General features: G+C 40.6%; 1 protein-coding gene and 1 pseudogene across 1 annotated transcript in view; both read left to right on the top strand.

Annotated features, from left to right (window-relative positions):
- Positions 1-874: 874 nt before the first annotated feature.
- On the top strand, positions 875-974 carry LOC139309202 (U6 spliceosomal RNA; annotated as a pseudogene).
- A 6,293-nt stretch (positions 975-7,267) lies between these two features.
- The window catches only part of SPTLC2 (serine palmitoyltransferase long chain base subunit 2), a 58,508-nt gene continuing 53,057 nt past the window's right edge, over positions 7,268-12,718 (top strand). Inside the window, exon 1 of the mRNA XM_070931438.1 lies at positions 7,268-7,405. Coding sequence (XP_070787539.1) covers positions 7,280-7,405 — 126 coding nt within the window. The 5' untranslated portion in view covers positions 7,268-7,279. The remainder of the gene's footprint in view (positions 7,406-12,718) is intronic.

Genomic DNA, 12,718 nt, shown 5'->3' with positions numbered 1-12,718 from the left:
GTAACAGTACTCTAACATCAGAATGTAAACTATCTTTGAACCAAAACAGTTATGAGGCTATCTGTACAATTATGAACTGTGAACATGTTAATAATATTCTCTTGGGCATTTTTGCCAGCAACATGATAGAATGACTGGAGTATACATTCTTTTGGCCACTACTCTTATCCCTGTCCTGAATGCCCGAAAAGGGCTAATGATGTTGTATTTCTCATTTATTTTTGTTACTATAACATCGTTTTATTTTTAGGTGATGTCATGCTTTATTGTTAAGGTAGTTCTCTAGACAGAGGAATGTTGCCCTATCTACCTTAATGGACTTTTTAATGAAAAGCATGTCAGTATTATAGATGATACCAAAGCATCTGATTAGATGTTTTATTTGAAATAACACTTTTTCAAATGACGCATACAGGTAGTCCTCTACTTACAAACTGTTCATTCAGTAACTGTTTGAAATTTAGTTGGCGCTCAAAAAATAAACTTAAGAGCCATGCCTAAAGTTACAGCCATTGCAACGTCCCAGTCGTATGATTAAAATGTGGACGCTTATGACCACACTTATAAGGGTGCTGCAACTCCAGCCAACCACTTTATTTCTCCCCACCACATCCATGCTCTTTTGGCTGCCCTGCACAGTGGCACTCATCAGCTGCAGTGCCCGGCTGAAGTAGAGTTCTAGGGCCTTCAGCAGTTTCAGCCAACTGCCACTCTCCCAAAACCCTTGTTCAAGCTGGCATGTTATTTGAAGAAGGAATGGCATGCATGATTTGGAGAATGAGGCTTCCAAAGCACTGTAAAAATAGGGCTCCTGCCATTCTCCAAACTGCACATTCCATTCTTGCAATCCTTCAAAAACTTTCTGATCTTCCTGGTGCTCGCTTTGGCAGCACATATACTAAAATTGGAACGATACAGAGAAGATTAGCATGGCCCCTGCGCAAGCATGACACGCAAATTCGTGAAGCTGCCTTCCGCCACAGCCCTGATCTCCCTGGGTGAGTGAGAGCCTGCAGGCTCCGGTCGAGTCAACTCCCGGGCCGGACCGGCCTACCTGCCGCCACCGCCACGGAAAGCCCCGGTCGAATGCCAACTCCCGGGCCGGCCTAGGCCACTGCCGCTGCACTGCCCTCCATCCCCAGCCTTGCCTGCCTAGCTCTGCTGCCATGTCTCCATCACATACGGTGTGCGGCCTAGCTAGCTATGACTCCCCTTCCTGGATCAATTCCCGGGCCGGATGACCTACCTGCCGCTGCCGCAGAAAGCCCTGGTCAAGAGCCTCCCAGGGTAGCCAGCCTACCTACAGCTGCTCCCTCTTTTTTTCGGTGCAAGAAGCCTCCAGTCATCACTCTTTGCCAGCACAAGCAGCCTTCAGCCGCTGCTGCCAGCTCAGTTCCGGCCGGGAAAGAGCAGCGGCTGGAGGCTGCTCACACCAGCAAAGAGGCACCAGCAGCCATTTTCTGATGTTTTCCAGGCTCAAAAATGGCCCCAAAATGGCTGAAAAACGGCCGGTACAAACACAGCTTGTTAAGGAGCACAGTTCGTCCACCTTAGCCATGTCCTGCGGCGGGGGTGCCCCATGGCCGGTTTACGCCATCTGACGCCGGACCAATCAGCTGGGCAGTTCAGGTTCAGTGGGGAGTGTTGCCAGCTGTTGCCTTCTGATGCCAGGCTGCAATGGCTGCAGCCGCCACAGCCGGGGCCACTGCCCTCACTGATTCTGGCATGGCTGTCGCAGTTGTAACCACCATTGCCACCGTTCTTGCTACTGCCGCACTCTCCCACTGCATCCCCTCTCTAGGTATGGCGAGCACTAGACTGCCGCAGCTGGTGCCACCATTGCTGCCAATTCTGCCATCGCCGCCTTTCTTCAATCTGCTTAACTTCCTCCTGCAGCTGACTGCTGATGGCAGAGGGAAGACAAGCCAGGGCTGAGCTGTCCTTTTGATGGATGCTGATGAATATGCTTTCAACTACATGTAGAAGCATGGAAATTAACTAAGCTATATTTGCTAATCCTTATTTTCTTTGAAGGCATATATGTGGTTTTATTATCTTGCCTAAATAAGGAAAACTTTGAAGATCTTTGTTTATATGTTGAGAATCAAAACAGCTTAACATTGAGAATCAAAGATAAAGAGGAATCGGTGTATTTCAAGACATGGGGACGATTTTATGTATGGTTAGAAAAGAAATATGAATAAAAGATTATAGAGAAATAAATTATATAAGGTATGAGTAAATGAGAAAGAAGACAAAAAAGAAATAGAAACCCAGAAGACACCTGTGTAAATGGAAAAGTGAAAAGGGGGGAAAGAAAGAAAATGTTATTATATAAATGTACATTTATGATGATAAGTGTGAATTTAGTAAAATGAAAAAGTAATTGAAAATAAAGTAAAAATCGGAATTGCTTGAATACCACCTTGGAAAATACTAAATTGAAAATGAATACAACAATAGAGAGAGAATGGAGAGGGATAGAGGAGAGAGAGGAGAGAGAGGGAAAGAAGAAAGGGAAAAGGAGGTGAAGAAAGAGAGGGGAAACAAGAGTAGGAGAGAAGGTTAGAAGGGAAAAAGAAGGAAGGTGTAGGAGAAAGGAAGGGGAGGAGAAGGAGAGGAGGAAAGAAGAAAGTAGAAGAAGAAGTAGAAGTAGAAAGCAGTAGATGGAAGAAGGGAGGGAAAGGAAAGAGGAGAGGGAGAAGAAGGATTGTTGTAAAACAAGGGAAATGAAATGGTAGAAGAGCAATCCCGAATATAATTAAATTGCTTAGGATGAAGATTGTATTAGTATGAAAGTTAAAAGAAAATATGTATGTTAGATAAGAAATTGTACATTGATGTTTATGAGGAAAACAAATAAAAAACTTTCAAAAAAAAGAATCAAAACAGCCACCATTGTTTGATTTTTAAAAAAGATAATATGCTCTATGAGTACCATGTTTCCCCGAAAATAAGACCCTGTCTTATGATTTTTTGAACCACGAAATAAGCGCTTGACCTTATTTTCGGGAGGTCTTATTATTTTGGGGCGCGTGGAAGAAACCAGAGGAAATGGCGGGGACCAGCTGTGCATGTGTTTAAATATTTTTTGGGAGGGCTTATTTTCAGGGGGCGGGTTATTTTATTGCATGCACTCAAAAGCCCGATTGGACTTATTATCAGGGGATGTCTTATTTTAAGGGAAACAGGGTAATACATGCTACATTGTGAGTTTGGTAAATGCCATGGGGTTTACTTTGTGCCTGATGACTGAAGTTTACAGACTGATTTTTCATGTTCTAATCCTACCTTTGTTTTAAGAAATGAATAAGAAAGGAATAATGATAGTAACAAAAAGGGAACTACTGATAAGGCCTGTGTTGTACCAGTTTATTTTCCAATACAAAATACAAAGGAGCTAAAGCTAATCAAACAAAACCTGTAAAAATATTTGAACATTTTTATGACTGCTTGTTTGCTATAGTACTTGTATAAAGCCTATTGGATAAAGAACAGCTAAAAACAATGAAAAGATAAAATTCTAGCCTGATGAAAAATTTGGCAAAATTGTAGGATTTTTTTTTACTTTTTAATTTTAATCCAGAAACTAAACAGTATTATATATCATTTCTTTGGATGCTTATAGCTACTTAATGTATTCTGTTAGTAAGTAGATATATTTTAATAGCCATATGTTGTGATAACATTTTTTCAAATTAGAAAAGAATTTACAATGCCATTGTGCAAATATATACAAGTGAAAATAAGCAATACTAAAATTCATATCCATTTCAAACATATTGGAGATCACAGCTGTTACCTAACACCATAGATCTGATGTCATGCGGAGGTCAAAAATGTGACATGCGGAGGCAGCAATTGGTGGCGATGTGCTGTGGCAATCCCTTTAGGCCTGGAACAGGTCTAAAACGGGGAGTGCAGAAGCCGAAAATGGCCAAAGGATAGGGGCCAGTGGTGAAATCTAAAATTTGTTACTACCAGTTTTGTGGGCGAGGCTTGGTGGGGGGGGTAATGTGACTGGGTAGGCGTGGCCAATTTTTTTTTTTTACTTTTAAAACCATTTTTTCTACCACCTCTTCGGTGAAAATTTTGTAAAAAATGCTTTCAAAAGGCTCTGACGATCCCAGCTGCGTTGCTTTTTTAAAAAAGCCTCTGCCAATCAGGCAACTCAGCATGGATCGTCAGAGGCATTTAAAAGAAAAAAAAGGTTTTTTTCTTTTAAATGCCTCTGATGATCCCAGCTGAGCCGCACGATCATCAGAGGCTTTTTTTTTTTACTTTTAAAAGCATTTTTTCCACCAAAGAAGTGTAGAAAAAATGCTTTTAAAAGTAAAAAAAAGCCTCTGATGATTGTGTGGCTCAGCTGGGCATGGGGGGGGGGCAGGGATTTTTGCTACTGGTTCTCCGAACCACCCACCTCCATCGCTACCGGATCGGGCAATCCGGTTCAAACCGGGAGCATTTCACCCCTGGTGGGGGCTGGTGGGTAGGCGGGGCTTCAACAACATTCGGTGTATAAGACGCACCACAATTTTCACCTACTTTTTTGGGGGGGTGACTGCGTCTTATACTCCAAAAAGTACGGTAACAAGTCCTTAATCCAAAAGGTAATTAGGCCATGCATTTGTCTTTCCAAAGTTGAAGATTCAGTCCAATCTAAAATATAGACAAATTCCTTATGTGTCCAATCACACTTGGAGAATAAAGAATTCTATTCTATTCCACATTCTGGATTTGATTTAGGAGATATCAAATCACTTACATCATCACAAAGTAAAATATAAAACTTCAGCTCTGATGGCTGAAACAAGTAACTCTTTGAAAGAAGTGGGTTATAATATTGGTGTGCATGCTGTGGGAAGCCCCCACCCCCACCGAAGAATGAAATATTTTGGGAAATATTAAAAAGGGCAGAATATTATATTTTCCTAAAGGAGAAATGGAGAAATATGTTTTTAGAGGCAGAAAGCAGTCCCCCGTCTTTCTTAATAGCCCACAGCAGATGCCAGCACTTAAGGAGATAAAGAGCTTATTGAAAGAGGAAGCCAACTATCTAGATTGCTCTATTCATAAGCAAAGCAAATACTGCAGGCAGAAATCCATTCAAGATAGGGTATTTCAAAACTCCTTGCAGCAAAATTTGACAGCTAACAAAAGCAGAATGGTAGCATTAGTACAGCAGCCCCTCACCTAAGATCCAGGACAAAAGCCATTAGCCACAGTAGGAATTGCCCAACAACCTGTTGTGACCTAGGCTTCTTGAGTCATTAAAACACATATGTAGTCCCAAAAACCTCTTTTATTGCAACAGCTGTGAATTATGTTCATTCACAACTGAGTCCCAATTAGTTGCAAAAAGTCCTTCGGGAGAAGTCCTTCGGGATAATCAACAACCTTTATTTCCCTTGACACTCTGCCAAAGACCGACTTGGCAAAGCCACACGGAGTCCAGAATCAAACAGAGATGCTGACTGGGAACAGAATTAACAACGTTGCTTTCCTGCAAAGTGCCCACGTCCCTTTGCTCCTCTTTTAAGCCTTATGGGAGGGGCCAATCATCTCCAGACCTTACTCCCGAGTCATCCCCTTTTGTTTTAACTGTTCGTGCCTTCTGGCAGCTCTGCACATACGTGCACTAGGAACAGGCTCCTCCTGTTCCTCTGCTGTCCAACTCTGGAGGCTCCGGAGTTCGCACATCACTCTCAGATGGCCCTGGCCCCATCTCTGCCTCTGACGCAGAGCCCTCATCTGGGCCTTCCCCAGACTCCAGGACTGGCCCATGTTCCTCCCCAGCCTTCTCACTGTCCGCTCAGATGCCAGCTCCGCAGGCTGCTGGAGGACCACAACACACCCTTTCAGAACACAAGCCCCTTCGTTGCACAATCACACCCCACCCCCAGCAGCATTTCAGGACCTGTATAAAAATCCTGGCATTCATCTAGCTAATTGTTCAACTGACCCAGAACTGCATGCTGCCTTTGTGTGTGGTTCTGCTTCATCAATAAACCAACTTTCTTTCCAATCAGCCTCCATGTTCTTTCCAGGGTCTTTCTCCCAGCTTGGAACTGAACCAGATGGATTTTCCTTCCAACAATGCACAGGAATAAGCAAAATATCTGTTGTGATATAGAAGTGCAAACTGTGAATCTTATGTATTTGCATTTGAAAGAGTGGAATTTGTGGTAACACGAGTTGCACAATCCAGGTTTCATCATTTTGCGAACGGGCTATACACACGCCAGGTTTATTTTGCTATTTCCCACAACTGAGAATTTGCTCCTTTTTCCTTCTCAGCAAGACCTTTTATTTCCATTTAAAAATCCATGCAGGGAACAATTATGTTTATCCAATGTACATTTGAGTGTTTTGGTCTTGGCATCAACAGATTTTCAGTCAAACGAAAGCTTAGAATTAAGTTACGTTCTGTGGTTTTTATCAGAACTTGACCCACTAATAAACTCCTGATTCTTAACTGATCCTGGTTTTCCTCTGGTTGTCAGCTCAGGAGACAGGCTGAGCAGGACTGGTGCTGTTAAAGCAGAATATCTCTCCCCATATTCTGACAGTATCCAAAGGAAGCTTCAAGGAATCTATGTTTAAGAACTGATCGCCTATTATTTTAGACTTTTAGAACATTTGCCTCTCAAACTTGGCGACTTTAAGACGGACGAACTCGAACTCCTAGAATCCAGCTACCTTAAGTCGCCAAGTTTGAGAAACACTATTTTAGGGGGAACGAGAAACGGAGAGTAACAGGGGAAAAGTTCGCGGCAATTTTTCGTGGAAGGCAAATTTCATGCGGCTACAGTTTCCGCCATTCGAGGCCCCTAAAGCGCGGCTCTCGCTTCCTCTCGTAGAGTGGGAACCAGTCCGCCATCGGTCCACATTCCGCTTCTCCTCACAGGACAAACCACTCCCTTCTCGTGGGCTCCGCGCCCAACGATTGGACCGGTTATTTTCCCCCCGCCCCTTAAACACATTTTTCCTCTCGTGATTGGTCTCGCCGAAGCTTGGAGCATCGTCCTCTGCTTCCGCCTCTGGGGGTCCTGCTTGCCGCTCGGCAGCGAATGAAGTCGCTCTCCTCCTCCGCGAGCGCCTTCTCCTCACAACGGGCGAGGCTAGCCCGGCTTCGGGCCAAGGGCGCGCCGTCCCCGCCTCCAGAGTGACGCTCCGGCCTGTGATTGGCGAAGGCTCCCGGCTGAGTTTCCGGTGCGATAAAGCAGCCCTGGGACGGGCGGTGGTTGGGTTCTAGGTGGCTGCTGTCCGAGCCGGCAACATGAAGCGCAGCGGCCAAAAGGTGGGCGGGCAACCTCGTGCCAACGGCTGCAGCCTCCCAGCGAACGGCTGCGGTCGGAAAAACGGTTACGTACGAGGCTTCGCCGGGCCCGAGCCCCACGACCAGGTAAGGCGGTGGTGGGCGCATCTGTAACGAAGGCGCGGCAGCCAGGATGCCTCTTGAGGGTGACGGAGGCCTGGTCTGCTCTCGCTGCCAGTCAAGAGGCCTCGGGCCGGGCCGGGCTGTGCCTTGCTGGTATTCCTCGCTGTCAGTCACGCGGCGGGAATGAGGAAAGGATGGCCTTGAGCAGTTCGGCTTCCTCGCTGTCTCTTTTCTGCCCTCGTTTCCTGGTGCGTCGAGGCGGCTTGGCGTCTCCTCGCTTTGACCCTTTTTCAGAGGGAAAAGTTTTCCTTCCCGGTTCCCTCTCACCCCTCCCCACCCCCTCAGTTGACTCTAGGTGTACTTGGCACGTTGAACCGTAAAATAATCACACACAGGCTGCCATGGTTTGTGCTTCTGGGCGCTGTGCAAACAAATGTTGCCTTTTGTAAGGCGAACTATGGCAGTGTAGGTCATGAATATGCTGGGAATGAGGAGTGTAAGATGTTCCAACTAGCAAAATGTTTGTGTCTCTGGTATGGAACCTACGACTTATTTCTAGAACTCCTGCTAAATTATGAACTGTACTTTATTGTGTCAGCAGTGCCTTGATTTATGGCTGGCATGTCACTTTCTCCCATAATCCCAGGAATATTTTGTAACATGCATATGGACAGTATTCTTCTGTGCGAACTTCTTAATGCAACCATAGCTTGTATTATGTTGTAATGAGGTTTATGTGAGATTAATAGATAATTTTAAATTATGTTTTCGCAAGATAACTTCAGATATTTAATGTCTTTTCATAGTAGAATACAATGACTTCTTGATGACCTGGATGTTCCCCAATGCAGGGGACCCATAGCTTAGAAAAAGCTTATTGTTGTGGTTTTCTTTGGCATGACATGATTTATAGAGCAACCCAGAGTCATGATTGGAAGATGGATGGTTATATAAATTGATAAGTAATAAATACAAAAATTTATTTGATTTCAGCAGGATATAGATATAATTAAAAAAAAAACAAGGAAATAGATTGAAGAAACTCCTTTGGAAGTCAGTAGGTTTTCTTTTGTGGAAGTATTTAAACACAAGATGGGTGGTCATCTATTTGGGAATTCCTGCATTGGGAAAAAAGTTAAACAAATGTTCTCCAAGGTCCGTTCCAACATTTTTCTTATATTATTTGTGACAACCAGAACTGTACATGGGTGTTCAGAAAAACAATCATAATAAATATTATAAACACTAACTCCACTTCGCTATCCATTGCATTTTATTTACATTGTACAGAAAATGAAGATAGTCAAAATTGGAAGAAATTCATTTCCACAGTCTTATCAATCTTCATGATACAGGTCATATTACTACACTTATCCAAGATCAAATGATTGATTATAGACATTGAGGCAGCATCAACTCTTAGCAGCATAGATAGAACTTCTCCAGGATAATTTATCTTCAGCTTGGCTTTTTAGCTCTTCCAATGGTGCACACATGGCTGCTGTATCAGGTCTATCCACCTTGTTGCTGTTCATCCTCTTGTCTTTTATTCTACTTTTCCCAAATGGCTATTGATCTACTGACCTAGTATTCTTCCTCCATTCCATTTGACTACTGCCCAAATTAAATGATGATAATAAAATTTCACTCTGGCTGTTTTGCAGTTCTTATGAGAATTAAGCAATTGTAAATTTAAAGCTACGAAATCTAACATGCAAAATCCAGTTATGGGATAGCATAGAGTACCAAAGATTCTTCTGCCATCTGATGATCCTCCAAATTTTATAACCCAGAGCTGGTAGCTTGCTCTTATCCCAATGTTATTTATACTTGTATTCTTAATTGGTCTTGGAAGCTATTCAAACTATGAGTTTCCAAAACATTTGGCCACTTGTCTTCCTTTCAAAGCTATATATTAACAAACCATTAAATAGACAACATCATCCCAGTTGACTGCTCCCTGTTGGCTTGACGCCTGTAATTGCAGATTGTTAGTTGTGCGGTATTCTTTAACTAACTTGTCCCCAGGAGCCAGTGCTACCCAGTTTAAGTCTTATAATAATGAGAAATCTGTGGTCCAAAAGGCTAAGATCCATGATAGATAAAAACTTAATCATTCTAAGAGAAATCATTTCAAAAGCAAGTTCTTTGAGATTACATTATTATTTGCAATCGTTAAAGAAAATATAGGGGAAGCAATTTACAACAAAAATGCTGTAAGATCACCTAAAAACAAAAAATATGCACACCCTTCTATCAGATAACCCAATTAATTATGAAATTCTATTATGAAAACAAAATAACTCAAAAGTGGCACAACTCCCAGTAATTTACCTATTGAATTAATATAAATCATATAAATATATCACACATATATTCCAATGACAGAATTTCCAAATATCCATAAATATTGTCTGGTGTGGTAAAATATTGTAAAATCTGTGCTAAATATCCTTTTTGATTAGCAGAAAAATAGCCTTAAAAAACTGGTACGGTATACACATTTCTTGAATCCAGGCCTGATATGTGATTTTTGAGACTCTCAATATATTGTTTTAGATGTTCCCTATGCCTTTTATAACCTCAGTTTGTCAAAAATGGTCAATTCCACAATTTTGGAATATAACTCAAAATTAATATAAAAATATTTTCCCATAAATTTATTTTATTAGTGCAAGATGTAGAGAGACCTGGCCCATAGAACCGCCAAAATGGATGATAATATCATCATTATTTTATATCTAATATAAATATTATATTTATATCTCTTTTCTCATGCATTCTTTGGAGTATCCAATACAAATTAGACTTGAGATTTATTTAGCATTTGCAAGATTTTTTAAAGACTTGCATCCAGTGATATTCCACCTATTTATTGTATTCATCATTAAATATATTTTCAAGTTACTAGTATAAAGTAGAATTTTTCCGTAAAGTTAAATATTCAAGGCACTCAGCATCATATGCATTGTATGTCCCATATACTTGTAAGTGCTGTCAAATAAAAAAATGAAAACGCCATTTGTTGATCCAGATGACTGCCAAGATTCTAATAGAAGTAAATAATACTCTTATAATAAAGCCTATACAGATTAATATTCAATAAAATTCTCATTCCACATAAATGTAGGTGGTAAATGCCCAGTGATTATTTAAGGTCAAATAAATAAAACTTTCTTCATAAAAAAATAATTTCAGCTTCGTTAATGAAAGTCTTCATGGTCTATTCTTCGTGTAGAACATTCCTCAGTATATTGTTTATCTGAACAAAATAATCTATTTGGAAATAAGTTGGAAATGCTTCTTAAAATTTAAATCGGTTAAGAGTAATATTCATTTTAATAACATTAATTTAGAAACATTAAATGGAATTGCAATTAATATCCATAGAATTCATAGATGTTAGCAGTTAGCATATTAATTTCATATCTTTTAAATTGTTTTTTAATATATATAATCCCCTAAATTTTAATATATTCTGCACAAATTACAGCTGGGAAGCAAACTCTGCATCAAGTGGGAGATTGAACAGGTTCCTAACCAAAGTAGCTGGCAACTTTGCAGGAATTTTGGGGGAGAATCACCATGTCATAATAGATTTCAATATAATGCAGACACAAGCAATAGAGTATAATCAAACCAGTGTCTTAGACTTTAAAAGAGCTGATTTTAACAAACTCAGAGCTTGGGAAGGAGCCCATGGATGAAAATCTTAAAGGAGAAATCAACTCAAGAAACTTGGGAAACTCTGAAAAATATGATTATAAAAGCCCAGTCCAGCTCTATACCATTGAAAAAGAAAAAGAAGAAACCAGCGTGGTTGCATAAAGAACTCACTGACAAACTAAAAGAGAAAAGGGATAAGTACAAAAAAATCTAAGGCAGAATACCAACAAATAGCTCAAACCTGCAAAGGAAGTCAGGAAAGCCAAGGCTCGGAATGAAGTAACTCTTGCAACAAATGTCAAAATTAATAATTTCTTTCAGCGCATAAAAAAACAAGAAAAAGATCAAACAATAGGTCCACTAATGGGAGAAGATAGCAAGAAGTAACAGACAATAGAGAGAGAGCAGAACTGCTTAATTCATTCTTTGCATCTGTCTTCACACAAAAATAAAATACAACCCAATTTACCAAAAACAAAGCCGTAGAAGATATATTAGAAATGTAAATTAAAATAAGCAAGAAAAATATAAGAGAATACCTGTCGACTCTAGACAAATTCAAATCATTGGGTCCTAACAGATTACATCCTAGAGTTCTGAAGGAACTGGTAGTGTGATCTTGGAACCATTGTACCATGTCTTTCGAAGTTTTTGGAGCACTGGGGAACTACCTAAGGACTGGAAAAGAGCTGATGTAACTCCCATCTTCAAGAAAGGGGTGGGGAAACAGACTCAGACACTACAGACCATCAATACTTGGGAATATCCTGGAAAAGATAATCAAGCAACAAATGTTTGAACACCTAAAAGCAAGCAAAGTTATAACCAGAAGCCAATATGGATTTGTCAAAAACAGATTATTTCATTCTTTGACAAAGTGGCTGAACTAGCGAAATGCTATGGACATAGTATGCTTGGATTTCAGTAAAACAGTTGACAAACTAGACCACAAGCTAATTCTTGGTAAGCTAGAAAAATGTGGGATAGACAGCAACACCATCAGATGGATTTATAATGCTGACAAACCATACTCAATGTATTAACAAAACTACATCTACATGAAAGGAAGGAAGCAGTGGAGTACCGCAAGGTTCCATTTTAGGCCCAGTACTTTTCAATATCTTTATAAATGATCTAGATAAGGGAATAGAAGGGGAACTCATCAAATATGCAGATGACGCTAAACTGTCAGGAATAGCCAATACCCTAGAAGAAGGGCCCAAATTCCAAATGGATCTCAACAGACTTGAACACTGGCCACTATCTAGCAAAATGAAATCCAATATAGATTGGATTTCTTAGGCAAAAACAAAAAAACAAAAAACCAATAGTACAGTTACGGATGAGATGAAACCTGGCTCAATAGCAGTAACTGTAAGAGTGGACAATCACTTAAATATGAGCTAGCAATGTGCAGCGGCAGCCAAAAAAGCCAATGCAATTCTAGACTATTAATAGAGGGATAGAATCAAGTTCTTGTGAAGTATTAGAACTGTTTTATAAAGCCTTAGCAAGACCACACTTGGAATTCTGCATCCAGTTTTGGTCACCACAATATAAAAAAGATGTTGAGATTCTGGAAAGAGTGCAGAGACAAGTAACTAAGAAGATTAGGGAACTGAAGACTAAACTATATGAAGAACAGTTGCAGGAATTGGGTATGTCTACTGA

Source organism: Pituophis catenifer, unplaced genomic scaffold (genome assembly GCF_029215685.1).
Source record: "Pituophis catenifer annectens isolate HBS135680 unplaced genomic scaffold, rPitCat1.0.hap2 SCAF_1, whole genome shotgun sequence".
Taxonomy (NCBI): Eukaryota; Metazoa; Chordata; class Lepidosauria; order Squamata; family Colubridae; genus Pituophis; species Pituophis catenifer.
This window is presented reverse-complemented; position numbering and strand designations above follow the sequence as displayed.